We start from the raw sequence: 24,543 nt of genomic DNA, 5'->3' as shown, positions 1-24,543 counted from the left end.
AGTGAGCAGGGGTGAGGAGGAGGAGATGAGGCCAGTGAGGCATCCAGGCAGCCAGGTTACATGGGGCCTTGCAGGACCCTATGATGACTATGGCTTTTACCGAGAGTGATGGAAAGCGTTTGAAGGTGTGAGCTGAGGAAGGGTGGCTAGACAGCCATTCCGGTGCAATTTGGTGTGACTGGAGGTTAGGGACAGGTGGGGAGGGTATGCAAGGCAGAGCCTCGAAGACCTTGGTTAAGATTTTGGCCTTTACCCTAAAAATTATGGGACATCAGTGAAAGTTTTTTAAATGAATTTATTTTTAATTGTTGTAAAATATACATAACATAAAATTTACCATCTTAACCATTTTTAAGTGTACAGGTCAGTAGTGTTAAGTACATTCACAAAACCAATCTCCAGAACTCTTTTCGTCTTGCACAACTGAAACTCTACATCTATTAAAAAATAATTCCCGGGCCGGCCCCGTGGCTTAGCGGTTAAGTGCGCGCGCTCCGCTACTGGCGGCCCAGGTTCGGATCCCGGGCGCACACCTACGCACCGCTTCTCCGGCCATGCTGAGGCCGCGTCCCACACACAGCAACTAGAAGGATGTGCAGCTATGACACACAACTCTCTACTGGGGCTTTGGCGGGGGGTAAAGGAGGAGGATTGGCAATAGATGTTAGCTCAGAGCCGGTCTTCCTCAGCAAAAAGAGGAGGATTAGCACGGATGTTAGCTCAGGGCTGATGTTCCTCACAAAAAAAAAAAAAAAGAAAAAAAAAGAATAATTCCCCATTCCCCTCTCCCCCCAGCCCCTGGCAACCACCATTCTACTTCCTATTTCTAAAAATTTGAGGGGCTGGCCAGGTGGTGTAAGCGGTTAAGTGTGCGCACTCCACTGCAGCAGCCCGGGGTTCGCCAGTTCAGATCCCGGGAACGCACCGACGCACTGCTTGTCAAGCCATGCTGTGGCGGCGTCCCATATAAAGTGGAGGAAGATGGGCACGGATGTTAGCCCAGGGCGAGTCTTCCTCAGCAAAAAAAAAAAGAGGAGGATTGGCAGATGTTAGCACGGCGCTGATCTCCTCACCAAAAAAAATAATAAAATTGATTATTCTAGGTACTTCATATAAGGAGAATCAGGCAGCATTGTCTTTTTGTAACTGGCTTATTTCACTTAGCATAATATCCTCCAGGTTCATCCAGGCTGTAGCATGTGTCAGAATGACTTTCCTCTTTTTTTTTTCCTTTTTTGTGAGGAAGATCAGCCCTGAGCTAACATCCATGCCAATCCGCCTCTTTTTTTGCTGAGGAAGAGCGGCTCTAAGCTAACATCGGTACCGATCTTCCTCCACTTTATATGGGACGCCGCCACAGCATGACCTGACAAGCAGTGCATCGGTGCGCACCCGAGATCTGAACCCGGGCTGCAGCAGCAGAGCGCACACACTTAACCACTATGCCACGGGGCCGGCCCCATCACTTTCCTCTTTAAGGCTGAATACTATTCCATTGTGTGTATAGACCATATTATGCTCATCCATTCACCTGTCAATGGACACTTGGGTTGCTTCCAGCTTTTGGTGATTGTGAAAAATGCTGCTTTGAACGTGGGTGTGCAAATATCTCTCAGAGTCCCTGCTTTCAATTCTTTTGAGTATATACTCAGAAATGGAATTGCTAGATCATATGGTAATTGTATTTTTTTTATTTTTTGAGGAACTGCCATACTGTTTTCCATAATGGCTGTACTATTTTACATTCCCACCAGCAATGCACCAGGGTTCCAACTTCTCCATGTCCTGGCCAACACTTGTTATTTTCTGTTTTTATTTTTGTTGTCATTCTAATGGATGTGAGGTGGTATTTCATTGGGGTTTTGGTTACATTTCCCTAATGATTAGTGATGTTGAGCATCTTTTCGTCTGCTTCTTGGCCATTTGTGTATCTTCTTTGGAGAATTGTCTATTCAAGTCCTTTGCCCATTTTTTAATCAAGTTTTGTTTTGTTGTTGAGTTGTGGGAGTTCTTTATATATACTGGATATTAACTCGTCATCAGATATGTGAGTTGCAAATATTTTCCTCTATAGTTTGCCTTTTCACTCTGTTCATTGTGTCCTTTGATGCACAGAAGTTTTTAATTTTGATGTGGTCTAATTTATCTATTTTTAATTTTGTTGCCTAGGCTTTTGGTGTCATATCCAAGAAATCATTGCCATAAAACTTGCCCCTCTGTTTTCTTCTAAGAGTTTCTTCTTTTGTTTTTTTGTCGTCATTTGTTTTTATCCTAAAGATTTCAGTGAGTATTACCTCAAAATGAAGACATTATCTTACATAATTATAGTGGGACTATCAAAATCAAGAAATTTCACATTGATACAATATTGTTATCTAATTCACTATCTGCATTCAAATGTCGTCAGGTGTCCCAGTAACATCTTTTTAAGCTATTTCCTTTCCTGGTCTAGGATCCAATTCAGGATCATGAGTTGCATTTAGTTGTCGTATTTCTTTATTCTCTATCAGTCTGGATAATTCCTCAGTCTTTGTCTTTCATGATCTTGACAATTTGAAGAGTATAGGCCAGTCATTTTCTAGAATGTCTCTCAATTTGAGCATGATTAGATTCAGAATTACAGTCATGCCCCGCATAACGATGTTTCTGTCGATGACGGACTGCACATATGACAGTGGCCCCATAAGATTAGTACCATACAGCCCAGGTGTGTAATAGGCTACACCGTCTAGGTTTGTGTAAGTACTGTAGTTCTAGGTTCTTCTGGCTGGGTCTAAGAATTAAATTGACATGAGATATAGAATAACAGGAGGAAAACAAAGAAAAGTTTAATAACATGTATACAAGGCAAAAACCCAGGAAAACTGAGTAACTCACCAAAATGGCTGAAGCCTTCACCTTAAATACCATCCTCAGCTAAAGACAAAAGATGTTGGGAGTGGGGAGAGTCAGGGACTTCAAAGGGAAGGAAGACAATTCACATGTAGGTGAAAAGGAGCAAACTTTGAAAAACAAGAGTTTGTTTGGCCACACAGAAACAGAAGAACACAGGGGGAGCCCAACAAACAGGCTTTTCTAGGTTCCTCCCTGTCTACCACCTAGTTCATGTTATGCTGAGGGGATAGCTGCTTCCTGAGACAGATTTTTTTTTAATCTGAATTCTTTTCAGCAGTTGCTTCCTGAGACAGATTTTTTTTTAATCTGAATTCTTTTCAGCAGTTAAGGGAGAAGTAACAAGAAAAACTTCCTGAGTCTTTTGCTTCTTAAAAATAATCAGCCTATGGGCCGGCCCCGTAGTTTAGCGGTTAAGTGCGCGCGCTCCGCTACTGGCGGCCCGGGTTCGGATCACGGGCGCGCACCCACACACCGCTTCTCCGGCCATGCTGAGGCCACGTCCCACATACAGCAACTAGAAGGATGACATACAACTATCTACTGGGGCTTTGGGGGAAAAATAAAAAAATAAAAAATTATTTTAAAAAAATAAAATAAAATAATCAGCCTATGGGGCTGGCCTGGTGGTGTAGTGGTTAAGTTCACGCACTCTACTTCGGGGGCCTGGGGTTTGCAGGTTCAGATCCCAGACACAGACCTATGCACCACTCATCAAACCATGCTGTGATGGCATCCCACATAGAAAATAGAGGAGGATGGGTATGGATGTTAGTTCAGGGCCAATCTTCCTCACCAAAAGAAAAAAAAAAAAATCATGGGCCGGCCCTGTGGCTTGGTGGTTAAGTGCGCGCGCTGCGATGCTGGTGGCCCGGGTTCGGATCCCGGGTGCGCATCGAGGCACCACTTCTCCGTTCATCCTGAGGCCGAGTCCCACATACAACAACTAGAAGGATGTGCAGCTACGACACACAACTATCCACTGGGGCTTTGGGAAAATAAAATAAATAAAATCTTTAAAAAAAAAAAAAAAAAAAGAAAAAAAAAATCAACCTAAAATAATCCTCATGTTAAAGAGACACATTTTGGGATAGCAAATTTTGTTCCTCTTCAGTACACTCTATGATATTAGCACAACAACGAAATCACCTAACAATGCATTTCTCAAAACATGTCCCTGTCATTAAGTGCAGGGACACTTAATGATGCATGACTATATGCTTTTTTGGGAAACATACCAAAGAAATGATGTTGCGTCCTTCTTGGTGCATCATATCAGGAGGCACAAGATGTCAGTTCATGCCTTATTGACACTGTTAACTTTGATCACTTGACTGAGGTGGTGTCTTTCATTGATGATTTTATTTCGTAACTTTCATTGATGCTTCTTGCCTGAGTCAGTGTTTACTATGACTTTTGCCAAACAGTGATTTCCTAACTCCATTCCTTGTATAGTCATTAGTTAGCATTCTACTCTAAGAGAGAGGTTCTCCCTCCTTCCCCATTTTTTACTTATTCATTAATTTCTTTATATCAATATGTACTCAAGGATTCTGATTTAATTCAATGGGTTATAATCCATTACCATCATTATTTGTCCTGATGCTCAACTAGTCAGTGAAGGGTTTTAAGCAGGGACAGGAATTGCATTTTGAAAACTCACTCTGGCTGCATTGTGGAGGGGCCTGCGGGCACAGGAACCAGTGAGGAGCCGCTCCTGGTGGGTCTGGGGGAAGCGATGAGGGTTTGAGCCTGGCAGTGGGGATGGGAAACTTCTAGGTAGAAGTCCGAGGTTACAGGAACCCAGAGAAGACCTCCCTATCTACGACACAACTCCTTCTTCCCATCTCCCCTGGACCCGCACTGACTTTGCACACACAAACCTAATTTAGTGCCCAGTGCATAGTAGGCACTCAAGAAGGGCTGGTTGGTTAAATGCAGGCATGCTCGCATGCCTCAGTCACTACAGCTGCACGTCTGCCCCCTGCTTCTCCCCAGCAGCTCCAGCTCCCACCTCACACTTGCTCTCCTCAAGGGTCAGTTTCTCAGGGTACCCCAAAGAACTGGGCCCTGTTCAGAGGGAATGAGGAAAGATGGTGGTAGGAAAGCAGGCTGTACCTCTGGGGTCTGCCCTCTGGGCCCAGCCCTGCCACTATGTGCCTCAGTTTACCCATCATGGGTTAAAGGAGAGATCTAACCTCCCGTTTGGCACCTGAACAATCTCAGGGTCTATGAATTCTGGGATAGATGCTGGGTTTCAGTCCTTGCTTCTGCCCTCAATAGTTCAGGACCTTGGACAAAGTCATTAACACCTTGGGCTCTAATTTCTTTGTCTAGAAAGTGGGGCTAATGATATCTCCCCAGAAGGACTGACACGAGGACCAAAGGAGATCATTGTTAAGAAAGTCTTCTGCAAACTGTGTGGGCGATGGGAGATTAAAAGGTCTATGAAGGACCTTCTGGGGATTTCTAGCCTCCCAGAGTGTGAAGGTGGCAGGCAGGGAACCCTGCTGGGCAGGGTGGTGGAGCAGAGGGAGGAGGATGTCCTCGTCCACTCTGGGAGGACTCAGAGCCCCCTCCCCTTCCTCCGTGGCCTCAGAGCTTCGCAGGGCCGGGACCCAGCATATGACATGTGGATTCAGTGGTCTGCCTTGCTGAATGACAGTGGACAGGGCGCTGTCTCCCTTGTGCCTGTCTGAGTCCCTAACACTTCCCCTCCCTCCTCCATCCAGGGCATTAACCTGTCTGGGGGCCAGCGGCAGCGGGTCAGTATGGCCCGAGCTGTTTACAGCGCTGCCGACATTTTTTTGCTGGATGACCCACTGTCAGCCGTGGACTCCCATGTGGCCAAGCACATCTTTGACCAAGTCATCGGGCCAGAAGGTGTGCTGGCAGGCAAGGTGAGGCCTGCAGGAGGCTAAGGGGGCGAAGGTGAGATCTAGGACCCTGGGAGAGAACTGGTGGGAGGCCAAGGGGTTTGGGTGAGATCTGGAGGTATGGGAGGCCTGAGAAGCAGGAGAGTGGGTTGGGTGGGAGGGGAAACCCAGGAAAGGACACACTGCAGAGGCACCGAGCCGGCTGCCGAAAGCATGGGGTGAGCCACTGATGTGCCTGTCTGTGCACCCCGGCACACGGGCGCCTCTCACTCCGTGGCCCTGAGCCTGTGCGGCGGGTGGGGCGTGCTGAGGGCAGTGTGAGTGACAGCCTGCTGTCTTCTCCCCAGACACGGGTGCTGGTGACGCACAGCATCAGCTTCCTGCCCCAGACAGACTTCATCATCGTGCTGGCTGACGGGCGGGTGTCTGAGGTGGGCACCTACACAGCCCTGCTGCAGCGCAACGACTCCTTTGCCAACTTCCTCCGGAACTACGCACCTGATGAGGACGAGGAGCACCTGGAGGAGGACCGCAGGGCCGGTAGGCGCCCTCCCTGGCCCTCCGTATTCCCGTGCCCTCCCAGTGTCTCCTCTGTCTCGGGGTCTCTGAATGTCTCTGGACAGGCCCAGTGTTGTACGAGGGAGGTTCTGGAAACTTGGACCATCTGTGTGATAGTCAGACACCACCAAGAGGGAAAGTGAACTGGGTGCAGTCAGGTCCCTCCTCCTCCTCTTCCCTAACTGGGTGACCTGGGATCCACAGCTCAGGTCTCAGAGCCTCGATTTTCCCCAGTCTCAAAAGGGCTTATGGACCCAGCTTGTATGGCAAGGCTGTTTCAGATAAATTGCAAATATGTGAGTGCTGGGAAAAGTCATTTATTTATCAACAAATATTTATTGAGCAATTACTATATCCAGGCATTGAGAGCAGCAAACAATTAGAAAAATCCCTGTCCTCATGGAACGTATTGAAGCCCCTGGGCTCACGGGATCCTCCCTGTGGTCCAGTCCTGGCTCCCCATCCCCAGACTCTGGGCTGGCTCACAGCCCTTCTCCATGGTGTTCTTGCTGTATATACAGCTAACATGTCTTGAGCGTTGAGTAAGTGCCATGCCCCTCGCTAAGCACTTGACACACATTCTTTGCTTCAGTCCTCATAATGACAATGACATGATGAAGTAGGTACTATTCTCGTCTCCGTTTTACATGTCTGCCTAAAGTCATGCAGTGAGGAAGTGAGATTTAAGCTCAGCCAGTCTGACTCCAGAGCCCTAGCTCCTAACGTTTATGTTTGAGTCCCCTTCCTCATAGTCCCCGATGGGAAGTGTTTCTTCTTGTCTAACCTAAGTCTTGCTGCCCTTTTTTTGTGTGTGAGGAAGACTGGCCCTGAGCTAACATCTGTCGCCAATCCTCCTCTTTTTGCTGAGGAAGATTGGCCCTGAGCTAACATCCGTGCCCATCTTCCTCCATTTTTTATGTGGGATGCTGCCACAGCATGGCTTGATGAGTGGTGCATATGTCCACGCCCAGGATCGAACCCGTGAACCCGGGCCGCTGAAGCAGAGCGCACAAACTTAACCACTATGCCACCGGGCTGGCCCCTGCCCTTGTTTCTTTTCTAACACAAAACCGTCATTCATTTTTGTTGTTGTTCTTGCTGTCCTTCCAAACCTCTCATCTTCTCTCATGCTTGTCCATTCCGGCCTCGTCATTGGAGGGGGCATTCGGGGATACTAGGGGCTTGCAGGGAGCTGGCTGACCTCTGTCTCCTTCCTCTCACCCCGCTGCAGCCTTGGAGATTGTAGACGATGAGGAGGCGCTGCCGATTGAAGACACGCTCAGCAGTCACACAGACTTGGAGAATGAGCCAGTCATGTATGAGGTCCAGAAGCAGTTTATGAGGTGAGCTCCTGAGTGCTCTCAGCCCCCTGGGAGGCTGCATCAGGGCTCCCCAAGGTCTGCCAGGTGGGGTGCAGGTGGGCATATTCCCTGACACTCACACCCTGGGCCTCCGGCTGCAGCCTGAACCCTCCTCCTGGGGCTCTGTCCTGTGGGTGTGGTGGAGGCTTCCTCTCTGGGCCTGACCAGCTTTCTCTACAGACAGCTGAGTGCCATGTCCTCAGAAGGCGAGGGCCAGGGTCGGCCTGTGCCCCGGAGACGTGTGGGTCCAGCAGAAAAGGTTGTGCAGGCAGCAGAGGCAAAAGCGAGCGGGGCATTGGTCCAGGAGGAGAAGATGGAGACGGGCACCGTGAGTAGGGTGGACCAGGAGGGCTGGAGAGGGTGGGCAGGCCCCCAGCAGTCCTGGGCCTCACAGGAGTCCTCTGTCCCCGACCCCCATGGCTGTGCAGGTGAAGCTGAGTGTGTTCTGGGATTATGCCAAGGCCATGGGGCTCTGCACAACACTGGTCGTCTGTCTGCTATACGCTGGTCAGAGTGCAGCTTCCATTGGGGCCAACGTGTGGCTCAGTGCCTGGACCAACGAGGCTATGGTGGAGGGTCGACAGAACAACACCTCCCTGAGGCTGGGTGTCTATGCCGCCTTGGGAATTCTGCAAGGTGAGCCTACAGAGATACCTGGAAGGGGCTCCAACAGCCCCTTCCTCACCTCTGGGCTCCTGGGTCCCCCAGCCATGCCCTCGCCTCTGAGTCTCCCTCCACCATCATAGCCATTGCCCCGCCCCAATGCCTCCTTAACCCACCCTAGCGGTCCCCCTGCCTCTGAGCCCACCTAGCCCACCCTGGCTATCCCCTATCTCAGAACCTGCCCCTGCCTGCCCGCCACCTGGCCCAGGTGAGTGAAAGTCCCTCTGCCTCCTCCAACAGGGCTCCTGGTGCTGCTGGCAGCCGTCACAATGGTGGTGGGCAGCGTCCAAGCCGGGCGCTTGCTTCACCAGGCGCTGCTACACAACAAGATGCGCTCGCCACAGTCCTTCTTCGACACGACGCCCTCAGGCCGTATCCTCAACCGCTTCTCCAAAGACATCTACGTCATCGACGAGGCTCTGTCCCCCACCATCCTCATGCTGCTGGGTTCCTTCTTCAACTCCCTCTCCATCCTCGTGGTCGTCATGACCAGCACACCGCTCTTCGCTGTGGTCATCCTGCCCCTGGCGGTCCTCTACATCTTGGTGCAGGTGCGCTGCCAGCGGGTGGGCTTGGCTCTCGTGTGGGCGGGGACCAGGGGTGGGATGTGAGGAGGCTGGACTTCAGTGTCACAGCTGGATTTGCTTAGGGACGGTAGACGTCAATTACTTAGCTCTTTGAAACTCCTTTTCCTCACCTGTAAAATAGAGAGACTCATGGAACCTACCTCATAGGGTTGTTGTTGGATAAAATGAAATCATTGCAAATTGTAGCTGGCCCTGGAACTCCGTATGCTGGCTGGGTTTTTTTTTGTTTTTTTGTTTTTTATTTTTTTATTGATGTTTTAATAGTTTATAACATTGTGAAATTTTGGGTTGTACATTTTTGTTTGTCCATCACCATATATATATCTCCCTTCACCCCTTGTGCCCACCCCCCACCCCCATTGCCCCTGGTAACCACAATACAGTTTCCTCCCCATGTGTTGGTTTATAGTCCACATATGAGTGAGATCATACAGTGTTTGTCTTTCTCTTTCTGGCTTATTTCACTTAACGTAATACGCTCCAGGCCCATCCATGTTGTTCAAGCAAATGGGACAATTTTGTCTGTTTTTATGGCTGAGTAGTATATATATACCACATCTTCTTGATCCAATCATCAGTCGAGGGACACTTAGGTTGCTTCTGCTTCTTGGCTATAGTGAATAATGCTGCAATGAACATAGGGGTGCATAAGCCTCTTTGAATTGTTGATTTCAGGTTCGTTGGATAGATTCCCAGTAATGGGATAGCTGGATCATAGAGGATCTCTATTTTCAGTTCTTTGAGGAATCTTCATACTGTTTTCCATAGAGGCTGCACCAGTTTGCATTCCCACCAGCTGTGTATGGGGGTTCCTGTTTCTCCACATCCTCTCCAACATTTGTTGTTTTTTTTCTTGGTGATTATAGCCATTCTAACAGGCATGAGGTGATATCTTAGTGTTGTTTTGATTTGCTTTGCATTTCCCTGATGATTAGTGATGTTGAACATCTTTTCATGTGCCTATTGGCCATCTGTATATCTTCTTTGGAGAATTGTCTGTTCATTTCCTCTGCCCATTTTTTGATCGGGTTGTTTGTTTTTTTGTTGTTCAATTGTGTGAGTTCTTTATATATTATGGAGATCAACCCCTTGTCAGATATATGTTTTGCAAATATTCTCTCCCTATGCTCGCTGTTTTTTAATAAAATATTAACAGTTTGAGCCACATTATCCTTCCCTTCTTTTTATACCTGTCTAAACATATATGTGGGTCTGGCCCCGTGGCTTAGCGGTTAAGTGAGCGTGCTCCACTACTGGTGGCCCGGGTTCAGATCCCAGGCACGCACCGACGCACCACTTCTCTGGCCATGCTGAAGCCGCGTCCCACATGCAGCAACTAGAAGGATGTGCAACTATGACATACAACTATCTACTGGGGCTTTGAGGGGGAAAAAAAAAGGAGGAGGATTGGCAATAGATGTTAGCTCAGAGCTGGTCTCCTTAGCAGAAAGAGGAGGATTAGCATGGATGTTAGCTCAGGGCTGATCTTCCTCACAAAAACTAAATAAATAAATAAACATATATATGTACGCAGGTTTTCATTGCCATTTGCGTGGAGTATCTTTTTCCATCCCTTCACTTTCAGTTTGTGAGTGTCTTTAGGTCTGAAGTGTGTCTCTTGTATGCAGCATATATATGGGTCTTGTTTTTTTATCCAGTCAGCCACCCTATGCCTTTTAATTGGAGCATTTAGTCCATTGACGTTTAAAGTAGCTATTGATAAGTATGTACTTACTGCCATTTTTTAACTTTTTTTTTTTTTCTCAGTGTTTTAGTAGTCCTTCTCTGTTCCTTTCTTCTTCTATACAGAATTGATGGTCACTTTAGTTTGACCTCTGTCTGAAAGCTGTACTCTTAACTCCCCTCCTCCCTCCTTTTATGTTTTTGATATCATATCTAACCTCTTTTTTGTGTATTTGTATCCATTACATTCTAATCATGGAAATAGATAATTTTTCCTATTTGTGGTCTTCTCTTTTCCCCTTAAATCAGTCCCTTTAACATTTCTTGTAGCACTGGTTTCTTGGTGACAAACTCCTTTAATTTTTGCTTATCTGGGAAAATTTTGATCTCTCCTTCCATTTTGAATGATAACCTTGCTGGGTAGAGTATTCTTGGCTGTAAGTTTTTTCCTTTTAGCACTTTAAATATATCATGCCATTCTCTTCTAGCCTTGTACGCAGGTTTTAACATGAATGAGTTGATAACATTCAGGTACAGCTAACTGTAAAAGGCATTTGCGTTGCTGAACCCGTCTTGCCAGGATAAATCAACTGATGCAGGTCGTCCACAAGGTGGCCAGAAGCTCAGCCCCTGTGGGCAGAGACCGTGGTCTGGGCTGTGCTCTGTGCTGGGACAGGGGACTCCCAGATACGTAACCTGTATGGCCCTGGCCATCTCGGGGCCCACAGGGCAGAAGATGGAAGCTGTAGGCAGAACCACGTTTTTGTGGAGCTGAAGTGAGGGTGGGGTGGGGAGAGGCTCTTGAAGAAAAAGAATACAAAATGATCTTATTTTTGCAAACTTTGCAAAATGTTGACTGTGTGAGAACATGGCTATGGCCCCTAGGTGGAGCTAGGCTTATTCACTGATTTAGGAGCCAGGCAAGATCAGTGCTGTAATCCAGGCCCCCACAGAGGGTGAGGGGGTCAGGGGCTGAGAGGGAATCAGGAAAGGCTTCATGGAGGAAGTGGCCTGGAAGACGGAGCAGAGATGAGCAGAGAGAATGGGGGAGAATGAGATCATGGAGCCACATCGGGACCCTAAGTCTTGTGTCCTTGGAGGTAGGGGGAGGGAGCAAGGTCTTATGGGGGAGTGGGGCTGTCTGGGAGGAGGCCTGGAGGGAAATGGACGGGTTCAGAGGGCATGCAGGACTGAGTCAGGCTTCCATAGTTCTGACCCCAAGCTCTTTCTCCATCCTCCGTCAGCGCTTCTATGCAGCCACATCACGGCAACTGAAGCGTCTGGAATCGGTCAGTCGCTCACCCATTTACTCCCACTTTTCGGAGACGGTAACTGGCACTAGCGTCATCCGGGCCTACGGCCGCAGCCAGGACTTCCAGGCCATCAATGACGCTAAGGTGGACAAGAACCAGAGGAGCTGCTACGTGGACATTGCCTCCAACCGGTCAGAAACCTGCGCCCCTTACCCCCTGCTCCTCCAGGAGTTCCCACCAGAGTCTCTGTGGTTCTGGGTCCTAGCCCCTCCTTCCCCTTAAACAGAAAAGTGCCCTCTCCCTGCACCTGCCCCACTTCCCCCTTGTCTGATCCCCACAGGTGGCTGGGGATCCACGTGGAGTTCACGGGGAACTGTATTGTGCTCTTTGCTGCACTCTTTGCTGTGATTGGGAGAAGCAGCCTGAGTCCGGGGCTGGTGGGCCTTTCTGTGTCCTACGCCCTACAGGTACGCAGGGCTCCGGGCCCCAGGGCAGGGCCACTGCTGGGGCGGAGGACACACAGGTGTCACAGACATCATGTGAGCACCTCACTCTGCCCAGTGTGGGGACCAGCCACAGATGCTACCCACCAGGACTGTGAGCTCCCAGTCCAGCATGGAGAGACACTCCCCGCCGCGGGGAATTATAATGCAGGGTGGGCAGGTCTTTGTGGGGGGAGGAACAAAATGTTGTAAGAACCCGGAGGAGATTCTCTACCTTGGGGTGTTGGAGAAATGATCTTGGAGCTTGGCCCCAAAAGACAAACTGAACTTGTCCTGCCTGTGCACAAGATCTAAAAGGTCCACCTGACAGAGGTCAGGACAGGGAATACCCCTCCTTTCACGTGCCGGTGGAGAAAGTACATGGAGAAGGTGACCGGAGCCTGGGCTGGAGGTGGGGCAGGTCATGCTGATAGCAGCCTGTGTCGTCAAAGGGGGAGATAATTGCCAATGGAACCTGTGTGAATCAGATCACATTTCTGATGCCTCACATGGCTCAAGTCTTGAATGCTTTGGTAAACAAAGGACAATCCAGACAGACCATTCATCTCAAACTTGAACGTGCATCTGTATCACACGGAGAGCTTGTTGACGTGGAGATTCTGACACAGTAGGCCTAGAATGGGGCTCAGGATTCTGCACGTCTGTCAAGACTCCTTGGTCTACAAAGTGTGGCCCAGGGACAAGTCACATCAACATCATCTGGAAGCTTGTTAGACAGGCAGAATCTCAGGTCCTACCACAGACCTGTGAAGCAGAAGCTGCATTTTAACAAGATTCTCTGGAGGTCTTTCTTATACATATTAAAGTTTGAGAATTACTGGGCTAGGTGGCCATTGGTTAAGTCTGCATTGCCACTGCCTAAGGTGCAGTTGTGATTAGAGCCCCAGGTGGCACCCCTATGGACTTGCCTAGCCCCACCAGGGTCGTAGATGGGATAGGAGCATAATCAAAGAGTCCAAACTCCTCCCAAAGCTGTTGCAGAGGGAGGGAGATCAGCCTACCCATGACCCAGTCTCTTTGGCCAGGTAACATTTGTTCTGAACTGGATGATACGAATGATGTCAGCCTTGGAGTCTAATATTGTGGCCGTGGAGAGAGTCAAGGAGTACTCCAAGACGGAGACGGAGGTGCGTACTGGGATGAGCCTGGGGCAGGAGGAGTCTGGAATAGCTGGGGAAGGGTGCTTGGTGGCCCGCCATCCCTATAGCCCAAGGCCAGCTGTTCTGGTGGCTCTTCGCCCATTCATTCAACCTTTACTGAGCATCAGCCAGAGGTTCCGTGCTAGAAAGTGTAGAGGATTCAGAGTTGAGCAAGGCAGGGTCTGCCCTCGAGCAGATTCTGAGTTAGTGGGAGAGGTCAGACACTGCAGGGCTCTACGGTGGATGACAAGAGCTCTGGGTGGTGCACCCAAAGAGGGCAGATAAGGGGGGACATTCAGCTCAGGTGAGCAGGGCAGGTAAGCGTTTTAGCCACAGACATCGGACTGGACGAAGGAGGAGTGGTGGGGCAGCATGCCCTTGTTGGGGAGAGGGAGTTGTCCTCTGCTGAGGGCTGCAGACTTTTCTCCACCCACTACCTCCTGTGGTTGCACCCCAGCCTTCTTCATGTCCCAAAGCTGCAGCCTCTCTGAGATCTCAATGTCAAGCTTCCCACTTTTAGACCACCCTTCCCATCCCTCCCAGTTCGCGTGTCCTGAGCTTTCTATTGTCACGGTACTTTGTCCTCATTGGGATCCCCAGTCCGGTGACCTGCCTTTATTCCCCGTCCATTAGCTTATCTAGCCTGGATTCTATGTTCCAGCAATGCCAGCACTCAACTCCCCCGCCCTTCTCTCTCTCAGTTGTACTCACCTACAAAACCCCACCCCAGCTGAGCCCATCTGTCTACCTTCCACATGCCAGCACTGAGCAGCTGAAATGTTGCTGGAGAACATCACTGCTTCTACTGCCAGTTTACAACCACACCATTGCTGGGTATTCCTGCTTTGCTTCCCCAAGAAGCATGTGTTCCCACTTTCCGAAAGATCTGTTTTGAACATTCTTTCCTCAAGCCCCCCATCTCGTTCTCCCCTGTGCTCAGCCATCGGCCTCCCTGACAGGTCAATGAGAAAACAGGTAATAAGATGTGAACTCCCTTGACCTTCCTGTCTCCCACCTTTCAAAGCTGCTGTGGCCCTTTCACCTTCTTTCTTTCTCTTATAACAGGAAGTGTCCCTCCTTGTTTCAAAGTCCACTCCCTCTGTTTCTTTGCACAGCCACTGAAGGACTTCACTTCCTCCATTACACCCCGTATCTCCTACATCATCCAATTATACGCTCTATCTCCTACATCGTCTGTCTTGCTCCCTTTGTTGGATGATTCCCATCCACGTGCAAAAATATGCCATCATGTCTTCCATTTAGACACACAAACCAACCCGCCCTTTCCCCTACATCCTACTGCCCCATTTCTCTGCTCTCCTTTGTCGCGCAGCTTATTTTAAAATGTGGTCCACATGTGCTCTCCCCACTTCCTCGTCACCCTTGAACCCATCCGCCTCCTGCAGCCTGGTGTCTGGCCCCATCACCCCACTGCAGCCGCTCACCAGGGACCTCCTTGGTTCCAAACCTAGGGGACACACTTCTGTTCTTTTCTAATTCAACCTCTCAGTGACATTCAGATGAAAAGACCCCTCTCTTCTTCTTGGAAGGCCCTCCCTCATGGCCTCTGTGACTCCAGCCCTGGCCCTGTCAGTCTCCACTGAGCCCCCATCCCACCTGTTCCTCCCAGCCTGGCCTCTCCTGGGCCTGTGACCTCCACCACCCCTGCCTTCCCCAGGTGTCCCCCCCCACCCCCCCCACACTCTCTGGGACCTTCCAATTCTGCCTCTTGATGTCTGGTATTCCCATTTTCCCATGTCTGTACACATGGTCCTGTCTCCATATCCTAAACAATTCTGCCCCCAACCCTGCTGCCCATTCTTTGACTCCTCCTCCTCCTCAAGAGCCGTCTGTACTGGCTGCTTTGCTTTCTGACCGCTGATTGGCTGGCTTCCCCCGTCTTGAAGCAGGGCTGGCTTCATGGGTGTGGGACCTGTGCGGGGACACGGGTCTCCATGCTTAGAAGGGCCTCATGCGTGGTTTAATGCTCTGCTGTCGCCACCTGGACGTTCTTCATTATTTTTGAACAAGGGGCCCCCTGTTTTCATTTTGCACTGGGCCTCCCAAATTATGTAGTTGGTCCTGTCTCGAAGCCACCATATCTTATGTCCAACTTATTTTGACAACCTTCTAACTAGCCTCCCTGTTTCCACCCTCCCCTCTCCCTTCCCTTCACAGGAGCCAGAGGGATCCTTTAAAAACACATCAAATTACGTCATCCCTCTGTGCATTGCCTTCTAATGGCTCTGCATCTTACTCAGAGTAAAAGCCGTAGTCCTTAAAATTGCCTGCAAGGCCCCATGTGAGGGGGCCACCAACTACTTCTCCCCTTTGTCACTGTGCCCCAGAACACACCTGGAGGCATTTGTACTTGCTGTTCCCTCTGCCTGGCATGCCTTTCCCCCAGATATCTACTTGGCTTATTCCCTCACCTCCCTCAGGTCTTTATTTAAATATCACCTCCTCCAGGAAGCCTTCCCTGATCACCCTGTACAGAACAGCAATACCAAGCCCTTCTTGGCACTCATTACCTTCTTACATTATATGGATGTGCTTATTTGTTGATTGTATGCCCCCCATACTAGAATGTAACCCTCACGGGGGGGGGGCAGGGACTTTGTCTTGTTCACCACTGTGACCCCAGTACCTGTCATGGAGTAGCCACTCAATAATAATGAGTGGTGAAAGGGGGAGCTAGGGCAGGCAGGGAGGGGCAGCTCAGGAGACTGGGGCACAAGGAGGGAGTAGGAGAGGGCGGGATGGGGAGGTTCTGGAGCAGTTCTGTGGGGAATACAGTCAGAGGGAAAAGATTCCTTGAACCACAAGGTTGGGCCAGAGGGACACCAGGGACTCTCCCCCAGGGACCGAGGCGGGTGAGGATGGAGGGGGCCTTGGGAGGGAGGGAGCGAGACTGGAAAGTGGGAGCGGGCCGGCTGGGGAAGAGTGCCACGCTGATGCAGAGCGGTATTCCCCTCACGCCAGGCCCCTTGGGTGGTGGAAGGCAGCCGCCCTCCCGCGGGCTGGCCCTCGCAGGGCGACGTGGAGTTCCGGAATTACTCTGTGCGCTACCGGCCGGGCCTGGAGCTGGTGCTGAAAGACCTGAGTCTGCGCGTGCGCGGTGGCGAGAAGGTGCGCGTGGGGTGGGTTTGCGCCGGGGAAAGCTGTACTTGCGGAGAGCCTGGATCTGTGGGAGAGCAGGTGCTTCAGCCCACACGTCTGCTCGGCCGCCCTAGGGGAGTCCTGGAGATGCCCCCACTGATCCCTCAGACTACCCCTGACAGCCCTTCCGTACCTCCTCCAGGTGGGGATCGTGGGCCGCACTGGGGCTGGCAAATCGTCCATGACCCTCGGCCTCTTCCGCGTCCTGGAGGCCGCAGAGGGTGAAATCTGCATTGACGGCCTCAACGTGAGAGACATCGGACTCCATGACCTGCGTTCTCGGCTGACCATCATCCCCCAGGTACCAGCCTGACGACCACACTGACCAGTGACTCTGGGGAGCAGGCTGCACCTCTGTTCTGTGGCTTGAGGTCCAAAACTGGGACCTCTATCTGGGAGGCTGGAGAGCCGACCAACAGGAGCAGAGCCCCAGAGTCGCCGCCTGTCATGGATCTGGAAGGGTCAGACGCACCCTGGCCCAATCGGACCCTGCCCTCCTACCTCCTGGGCCAGCAAATGGGACCAGGACCACAGGACGGCTCAAATACCCCATCCCCTGAAACATGCTCTCCTGGTCTCCTTGTTTCACAGCTCAGAATTACATTTCACTTTTTCTGGCTCCTCTGGGGCATTTTTTCTGCTGACTGGACACTTTGGAGTCAGGTTAGCGGCTCAAGTCTCTGCTTTAGCGGAGGGCTTTGTGCGGCAAGGCTGAGGTTATCACTTACCCGCAGGCGTTTTTGTATCTCCTTGGCCATTGCCTCCCTCCTGGAGGGCTGGGGACAGAGTGGGAATGCTGCCACCTCAATCCCTCTCTTTATCCCTGGCCCTGGCCCTGGGGCCCATGGCTCCTTATGGGGCCTGAGCTGCCCCGCTCTGAGGCATTGTTGTGTCCCCAGGACCCCATCCTGTTCTCGGGGACCCTGCGTATGAACCTGGACCCCTCCAGCAGTTACTCGGAGGAAGACATATGGCGAGCCTTGGAGCTGTCCCACCTGCATTCGTTTGTGAGCTCCCAGCCGGCAGGCCTGGACTTCGAGTGCTCCGAGGGCGGGGAGAATCTCAGGTAACAGCTGGGAGTGGGTCAGAAACAGCACAAACATGTGGATGAGGAGAACAGATTGGTGGTTACCAGAGGGGAAGGGGATCGGGGGAGGGCAAAAGGGGTAAAGGAGCACATATGTATGGTGACTGATAAAAACTAGACTATTGGGGGTGAGCACAATGCAGTCTATACAGAAACTGACATACAATAATGTACACCTGAAATTTACACAAGGTTATAAAGCAATATGACTTCAATAAAATGATTTTAAAAAAAGAAAGAGGGAAATAAAGAAACAGCACTCTGTGGAGCCAGAGGATCTAACATCAAATGACACAGAGTCCACCCCAGCCCCCTCCTGCCCTCTCCTCTCCAGCCCCCTCCTGCCCTCTCCTCTCCAGCCCCCTCCTGCCCTCTCCTCTCCATTGCCCTCCTGCGCTGTCCTCTCCAGCCCCCTCCTGCCCTCCCCTCTCCATTGCCCTCCCGCCCCCTCCTCTCCAGCCCCCTCCCGCCCTCTCCTCTCCGTTGCCCTCCTGCCCTCTCCTTTCCAGCCCCCTCCTGCCCTCCCCTCTCCATTGCCCTCCCGCCCCCTCCTCTCCAGCCCACCCTCCTGCCCTCTCCTCTCCAGCCTCCTCCTGCCCTCTCCTCTCCAGCCCCCTCCTGCCCTCCCCTCTCCAGCCCTCTCCAGCCCCCTCCTGCCCTTCCCACTCCAGCCTCCTCCTGCCCTCTGCTCTCCCATCTCAGCCTGCGTAAACTTAGGGGGCCTTGTTTTGTATCGAGCATATTCTGTGTGCCAGGCACATCGCACTACCACACAAGCCCCAGAGGTGGTCCATGGTCCCACTTCACAGATGAGGAAACTGAGGCAGGGCCAAAGTCACATAGCTGGGAGGAGGCATGCCTGGGATTTGAACCAGGTCTGGGAGATTCTAGAGCCCTATTCAGTCCTGTCTTGTGAGGTTCTGTGCTTGGCCTGAGGAGAGGGGTGTGGACTCAACCTGCAGAGCAGGTGAGAGGAAATCCACAGTGCTTTAGGGAAATCATAGATATTTTCCAAGATGGACGCAGTCTCGTCTGTGGTTTAGGAGAGGACAGAGTGAGCTCTCCAGGCCCTTCTTTGCTTTGTTATAGCCCCAGATTTTATATCCCCAGCCACTGGGCTGTGCATCAGGGAGGGCCAGAAGTCACTTTTCACTGAGTCTGAAGGGTTGAGATTCCTGTGCCTGTGTTAGCTGTGTGATTTTGGGCACGTCACTTAACCTCTCTGTGCCTCCTTTTCCTTCACTCTAAAATGGGGATAATAATACCCATACCTCTTGGCACCATGCTGCCCAATAAAAATATGTGAGCCACATATGTGTAATTAAAATTTTTTCTAGTAGCCACCTTAAAAAAAGCAAAAAGAAATGAGTAAAATAAATTTTCATCATGTATTTTATTTAGCCTCATCTATCGAAAATATTATCATTTCAACATGTAATTGATATAAAAGTTATTAGGGATACTTTGCATCTTTTCATGGTAAGTTTGAAGTCCCATGTGTATTTTTACATTTACAGCACATCCCAATTCAGACTAGCCACACTGCAAGTGCTCAGTAGCCACATGTGGCCGGGGGCTACCTTGGAACAGAGCGGTCTTAGGGTCACTGTGATGTGATGTGTGATTTGTGTGATGAGATGGAAAGCACATCACCTGAAAAGTCTCCTGAGAAATATAGCTATTCTTATTCTGCTCTCTTTGAGTCTATACCCATGGACTCTCTCCAGACCTCAACAACAAAAACAAAAACCTTTACATTTGCTCAGCACTGTAAGTGTTCAAAGCACTTTGGCGTCCACTATCTTGTTTCATCTTGACTGCAGTCCCATGGGCCCGAAATGAGGCTCTGAAGTATACATTTGCCCAAAGCTGCTCAGCTAGCGAGGGGAGGGGCAGGGACTCAGGGAAGTGGGGACTTTTGCCCCAAACCTTTCCTGGCTGCATCATAGCCACCAGTGGGACGCCACCGCCTCCCCAGGCAGCCCCGAAAGACTGAATGTGCATTTTAACTGGATTTCACTTACACATCCACGTTGGGGTGGCTGGTGGACAAGCATAGGCTTCCAGACCCTGCACCCCATAGCTCTTTTTTGGTCCATTCTTCTCTCCCTGCTCCTCCCCCAGAGCACCTCCTCCAGCCCCACATACACCAGGATCTGAGACAGAAATCGGCTCCCTCCTCCCTCACTGAGCTTGTAGCCACTTTAAGTATAATCTGTATCCTGTGCCAGTCCCACCGTAAATCAGCCCTGAGTTCTATCTGGTGGCTCATTCTGCTGCCAAAACCTTCATTAGTTGCGGGAATGGGCCAGGGAGAGAGCCCGGCCTTGACCCGCACTGTGGTGACTCACCCCTTTGGGAAAGGCTGAGGTATTTGGCCTTGGCTGTGGGGGTGCAGCAGCCTCTGTGGTTGGGAACACAGCCTCACTTTGTTCCCTAGCTCTGGCTTCCAAGGCGGGAGGTTGAAGGTATGCATCCCGCCCCTCCTCTACTTCCCTACTGACCAGACACGAGGGAGTCCCCAGGTCCTCTCCTACCCTACCCCTTCCTTATTCTCAAAACAGAGCCCTGGCCTGTATTCCCTATGGGGGTGGGAGATGACAGTCTGATATTAGGCTCAGCAAGATGGCATAATGTGTGCAAATATCCAGGAAGAGCCTTTTAATTGTGTTCTTACTAAGGTGTAAATGACTGATCGAGTGAAGCAGAGAAACATCATGACACTAGTTGAGGAGTGAGGACAAGGAAGAAAGTATAGAAGGAGGAGGCCGGGGGTGCCAGAGACAGACTGAGGATTTCACAATGTTTTTGAGCACTAGCTCCACCCAAAGGCCCCTCATTCTCCCTGTGGTGTCCAGACCTCGATGTTCCAGGAGGACCTGGCTGAGGCAGAAATGGAAGAGGTTAGACAGAAAGCCAGTCCTGGGCCATTGGGGTGGAGCGGAGACAGAAACAGTTTGGGGAGTGAGGCTGGAGGCAGGTTAAGGGCGCCCAGCTGGAGATGCCTGCCTTCCCCATTCCCAGCGTGGGCCAGCGGCAGCTCGTGTGCCTGGCCCGAGCCCTGCTCCGCAAGAGCCGCATCCTGGTTTTAGACGAGGCCACGGCCGCCGTCGACCTGGAGACTGACGACCTCATCCAGGCCACCATCCGCACCCAGTTTGAGGCCTGCACGGTGCTGACCATCGCACACCGGCTCAACACCATCATGGACTATGACAGGTGGGGCACCAGAACCCAGCAGGGAGGGGCCTGGTGGGGTCGCCTGGGCCATCGGGAAGGGGCAGGCAGATTAAAGTTATCTGGACATGGGAGAGCTCGTGGGATTGTCTAGGTTGTGGGGGGGCAGAGCAAGGCTTCCCAAGTTATGGATAAGGGGCAGAACAGAGTGGGGTTATGGGGGCACGGGGGCACAGTGAGGTTTTCTGAGACACAGGGGGCACTTTGGGGGTACCAACGTGTGGGGACGGGGCACACTGGGGCTCTGGTGAATTGTGCACAGGCCGCCTCCCTCCAGCCTCCTATTAACGCTCTGAGATGAGGGGAACTGGGTCCTTCATGCCAAATCCCATCAATCCCTGAGGACCCGTTTACAGAATGCCCGCGTGGCCTTTACCTCATTTGCGCCTCCCTCCCACCCCATGAGGTGGGTGTGCAGATGAGGCAGCCCCTGAGGGAAGGTGCGTAATGCTTGGGTCCCTGCCTTGGTGGGCTGGACCCTGACAGCACCACAAGGGGCAGACGCCCTGTGGTCGGAGAGCAGAGGGCCGAGTCCCAGGCCCCACTCAGCTGCTGACTGCTGTGTGACCTTGGGCAGTTCACAAAATCATGACTCGCTCAGGGTTGTTGTAAGGAGTCAATGAAATAAAGCCTTGAAAGTGCAGGCGGTCCTGGGAGATGTTAGTTTCCTCCCCAGCCCCTGACTGTAATTCTCCCTAGCCCCAGTCCCTCACAGGATTAGGGGAGGGGTCTTGACCTCGGAATCTTATTCCTTCCTTGGGGAGGTAGGCCACTCAGCCAAAAGGAAAAATTGTGACCTAGTCCCTCATTGTGCCCAGTGTCAAGGTGTGGTGCAGGAGGGCAAGGGGGCTGCTGTGTGACTCAGAGGCCTCACGGAAGTGAGCTGGCCCTCCCCTTGCAGACACGGGAGCTCAGAGTGAGGAAGAGGAGGCAGGAAGCTGCAACAAACCTATGTTGAAGGAATGTGGTGGAGTACATCAACAGGCCTCCGTTCACAAAACAAACACCCACAGGGCATGGGGAGGTGGGGAGGGTACCATGGAAAGGGCAGTGGGGCAGACCTTGTCCCTCTCTCAGGAGTGTCCCCACACAGCCCCCAGCGGCTTGGGAACCAAGCTGAGCATGCCTGATGCTACCCTCTGTCTGTTGTATCCCTACCCCACCCCACTCCCTTCCAGGACCCACTGGGAAAAGGGAAGGTGGCAGGAAGTGCTGGGCCCTGCGTCCAGACAAAGGACAGAGCTGGCTAAGAGGATCTGTTCCCAGGCCTAACTAAACATGATTTTCACCAGCAGCCCTGAGGGTAGAAGGTTCAAACTGACTTTGGGGGTTGGGAATTCATTCACTCTAGTGGGGCAGGCAGAAATTAAATAATCATGCTACTGAACAGGTAATTAGAGCCTGCGGGAAGGAAGCAGGGGTCCATGTGTGCAGGCAGAGGAAGCCAGTGCACACAGGGCAGCTAGGACACTTTCTCTCCTAAGGAAGGAGTACCAGCCTGGCCCTAAAGGATGAGTAAGAGTTGGGGAGCAGGGGAGGAGATGGGGTAGGGAAGGAGCTGGAAATTTCAGGCAAAGGATGCAACACATGCAAAGGCTCTTCAGGAGGAGGACACATGAGGCTGGAATGCAAAGGGCAAAGGGGGCAGTAGAACCAAGATGAGGGGGAGAGGGGGACAGGCCCCACTGCTGCACTTTAAGGACCATGGTAAAGCATTTGATCCTTACCCTAAGAGCAATAAGAAGCCACTGAAGGGAGGGCGGCTGTCTCCTGGGCTCCAATTTGGGCAGTGGCCAGGCAGCGATGTCCACAGACAAACTCCTTCCCAGGACACGTTTCAGGGAGCTCCGTAGGTGGGGAAACAGAGTGCAGTCTGCTCCCTCCCCTCGAGAAGCATCTTCCCGGGCTTGGTAGAGCCCTTTTCACTCCTGCCTCACCCTGGGAGCCAGGCTATTGGCCCTGCACCAGGTGCACCCTGCATTTGGTTGGCGAGAGATTCTAATTCCAGGCCCAGGCCTGACTGTGTGTATTGGACGGGGGTGGGGGGTGGGGAATACCCACCCATCAGCAGCAGCCAGATTTGCAGCCCAAGTCCCAGATTCCAGTGTCAGGCCTCACTGCAGCCCGGTTTCCCGCTGTGTGCCTTTGTGAGTTGGCACAAAGCAGATGCAAGCGCACAGGGCCCAGCACACAGGCCCGTGGCTCCCTGTGCACAGTCCGGTGACCCCAGCGAGGGGAAGGGCTCATTAGGGAAGGTTTTTGGAGCCCCGACGAGCAGAGATGAATAGGAACCTTGTGTTTGATCCCAGAAACGGCCTCATCTGCCAGGAGAGCAAACCGAGCAGCTAAAATAACCACTCTTGCAAGCGTGCCCATGCGGCGTAGCGGCTGTGTTGGGTGGGTTGACTGAAGTGGGAGGGTTGGCATGTCACTGCGGGGCCTGAGCAGTACCCAGAAGGGCAGGGTACTGGACTCTGAGGCCAAGTCTGGGCTGATGGAGACCTGACCACTTCTTTTCTTTGGCCAGAGTCCTGGTCCTGGACAAAGGGACAGTAGCCGAATTTGATTCTCCAACCCACCTCATTGCAGCCAGAGGCATCTTCTACGGGATGGCCAAGGACGCTGGACTTGCCTAAAGTATATTCCTGGGCTTTCCTCCTGGCCACTCCTGGCTTTATCAGGAAGAGAAAGGACACCAAATATGTCTGCAGAATGGACTTGACAGCAAATGCTGGGGGCATCTGTTAGATTTTGCCCCTGTAAAGTGCCTCACAGGATAACCGTCACAGCTAGTCTGAGGCAGAGCCCAGACTAGTCCCCGGGTCTCCTGCTCCCCAATCTCGTGTGATTCCCAGACTTCACTGTTTTCAATCATTTCATGGAATGACTTCCCTACCCCCTTTGATTTTTCATATTTTTGACTCTAAAGTTTTTTTTTTTAAATAAAGCCTTTTCCTCCTGGAACAGAAGACTGCCGGGTCAGGCCGTCCCTAGGAACTGAATCCTGTACTCTGGGGTGCTGGCCTGAATCCATTAAAAATGGAGCACTGATGAAATAAAGCTACGTGGTCAACAGTATACACCCCAATGGAGCCTTTCTCTGCCTGTTCACAAGGTTGGGGGTTAGGACCTTTGGAGGAGGCAGACTTGACACACATCTACATGGCTGGAATTATCTGAAAACTTAAGACCCGAGAGCTTTTGGCTGGAAATGTCTCCACAGCCAAAATTCACTGGGAAATTGCCAGTAGTTCCTGCTCTGCTGTGCAGCTACTGTACAAAGGGGAGAAATAAAGCCCCTGAAATCTGACCCGAGGCCTCTTGGGAAAGCTGCTGTGAACACCTACATGTATATGTCGGTCCTCAGACCTCTCAGCCTGCTTCTCTAGGGGCTGAGAAGTGCACGGTGCTTTATTTCCCTGTTCCTTTAGAAGTCTGTTCCAGACAGGTCCCCACTACCAGTGAGGCCTCCGCGTCATTCCCCTTCCTCAGTCGGGCAGAAGCTGAATGTGGGAGCACAGGAGAGCCCAGAGGCTGCCCCCTGC

At 51.5% G+C, this 24,543-nt stretch overlaps 1 protein-coding gene across 1 annotated transcript in view; it reads left to right on the top strand.

Moving 5' to 3' along the window:
- ABCC3 (ATP binding cassette subfamily C member 3) overlaps positions 1-24,076 on the top strand; it is a 49,830-nt gene extending 25,754 nt beyond the window's left edge. The window contains exons 18-31 of the mRNA XM_004434719.3: positions 5,625-5,792; positions 6,116-6,308; positions 7,558-7,669; positions 7,868-8,015; positions 8,116-8,323; positions 8,591-8,901; positions 11,865-12,064; positions 12,214-12,340; positions 13,402-13,503; positions 16,498-16,644; positions 16,817-16,975; positions 17,574-17,740; positions 20,786-20,980; positions 23,526-24,076. Coding sequence (XP_004434776.1) covers positions 5,625-5,792; positions 6,116-6,308; positions 7,558-7,669; positions 7,868-8,015; positions 8,116-8,323; positions 8,591-8,901; positions 11,865-12,064; positions 12,214-12,340; positions 13,402-13,503; positions 16,498-16,644; positions 16,817-16,975; positions 17,574-17,740; positions 20,786-20,980; positions 23,526-23,634 — 2,346 coding nt within the window. The 3' untranslated portion in view covers positions 23,635-24,076. The remainder of the gene's footprint in view (positions 1-5,624; positions 5,793-6,115; positions 6,309-7,557; positions 7,670-7,867; positions 8,016-8,115; positions 8,324-8,590; positions 8,902-11,864; positions 12,065-12,213; positions 12,341-13,401; positions 13,504-16,497; positions 16,645-16,816; positions 16,976-17,573; positions 17,741-20,785; positions 20,981-23,525) is intronic.
- Positions 24,077-24,543: the final 467 nt, after the last annotated feature.

Source organism: Ceratotherium simum, chromosome 16 (assembly GCF_057802395.1).
Source record: "Ceratotherium simum simum isolate JZ-2026a chromosome 16, ASM5780239v1, whole genome shotgun sequence".
NCBI lineage: Eukaryota > Metazoa > Chordata > Mammalia > Perissodactyla > Rhinocerotidae > Ceratotherium > Ceratotherium simum.
This window is presented reverse-complemented; position numbering and strand designations above follow the sequence as displayed.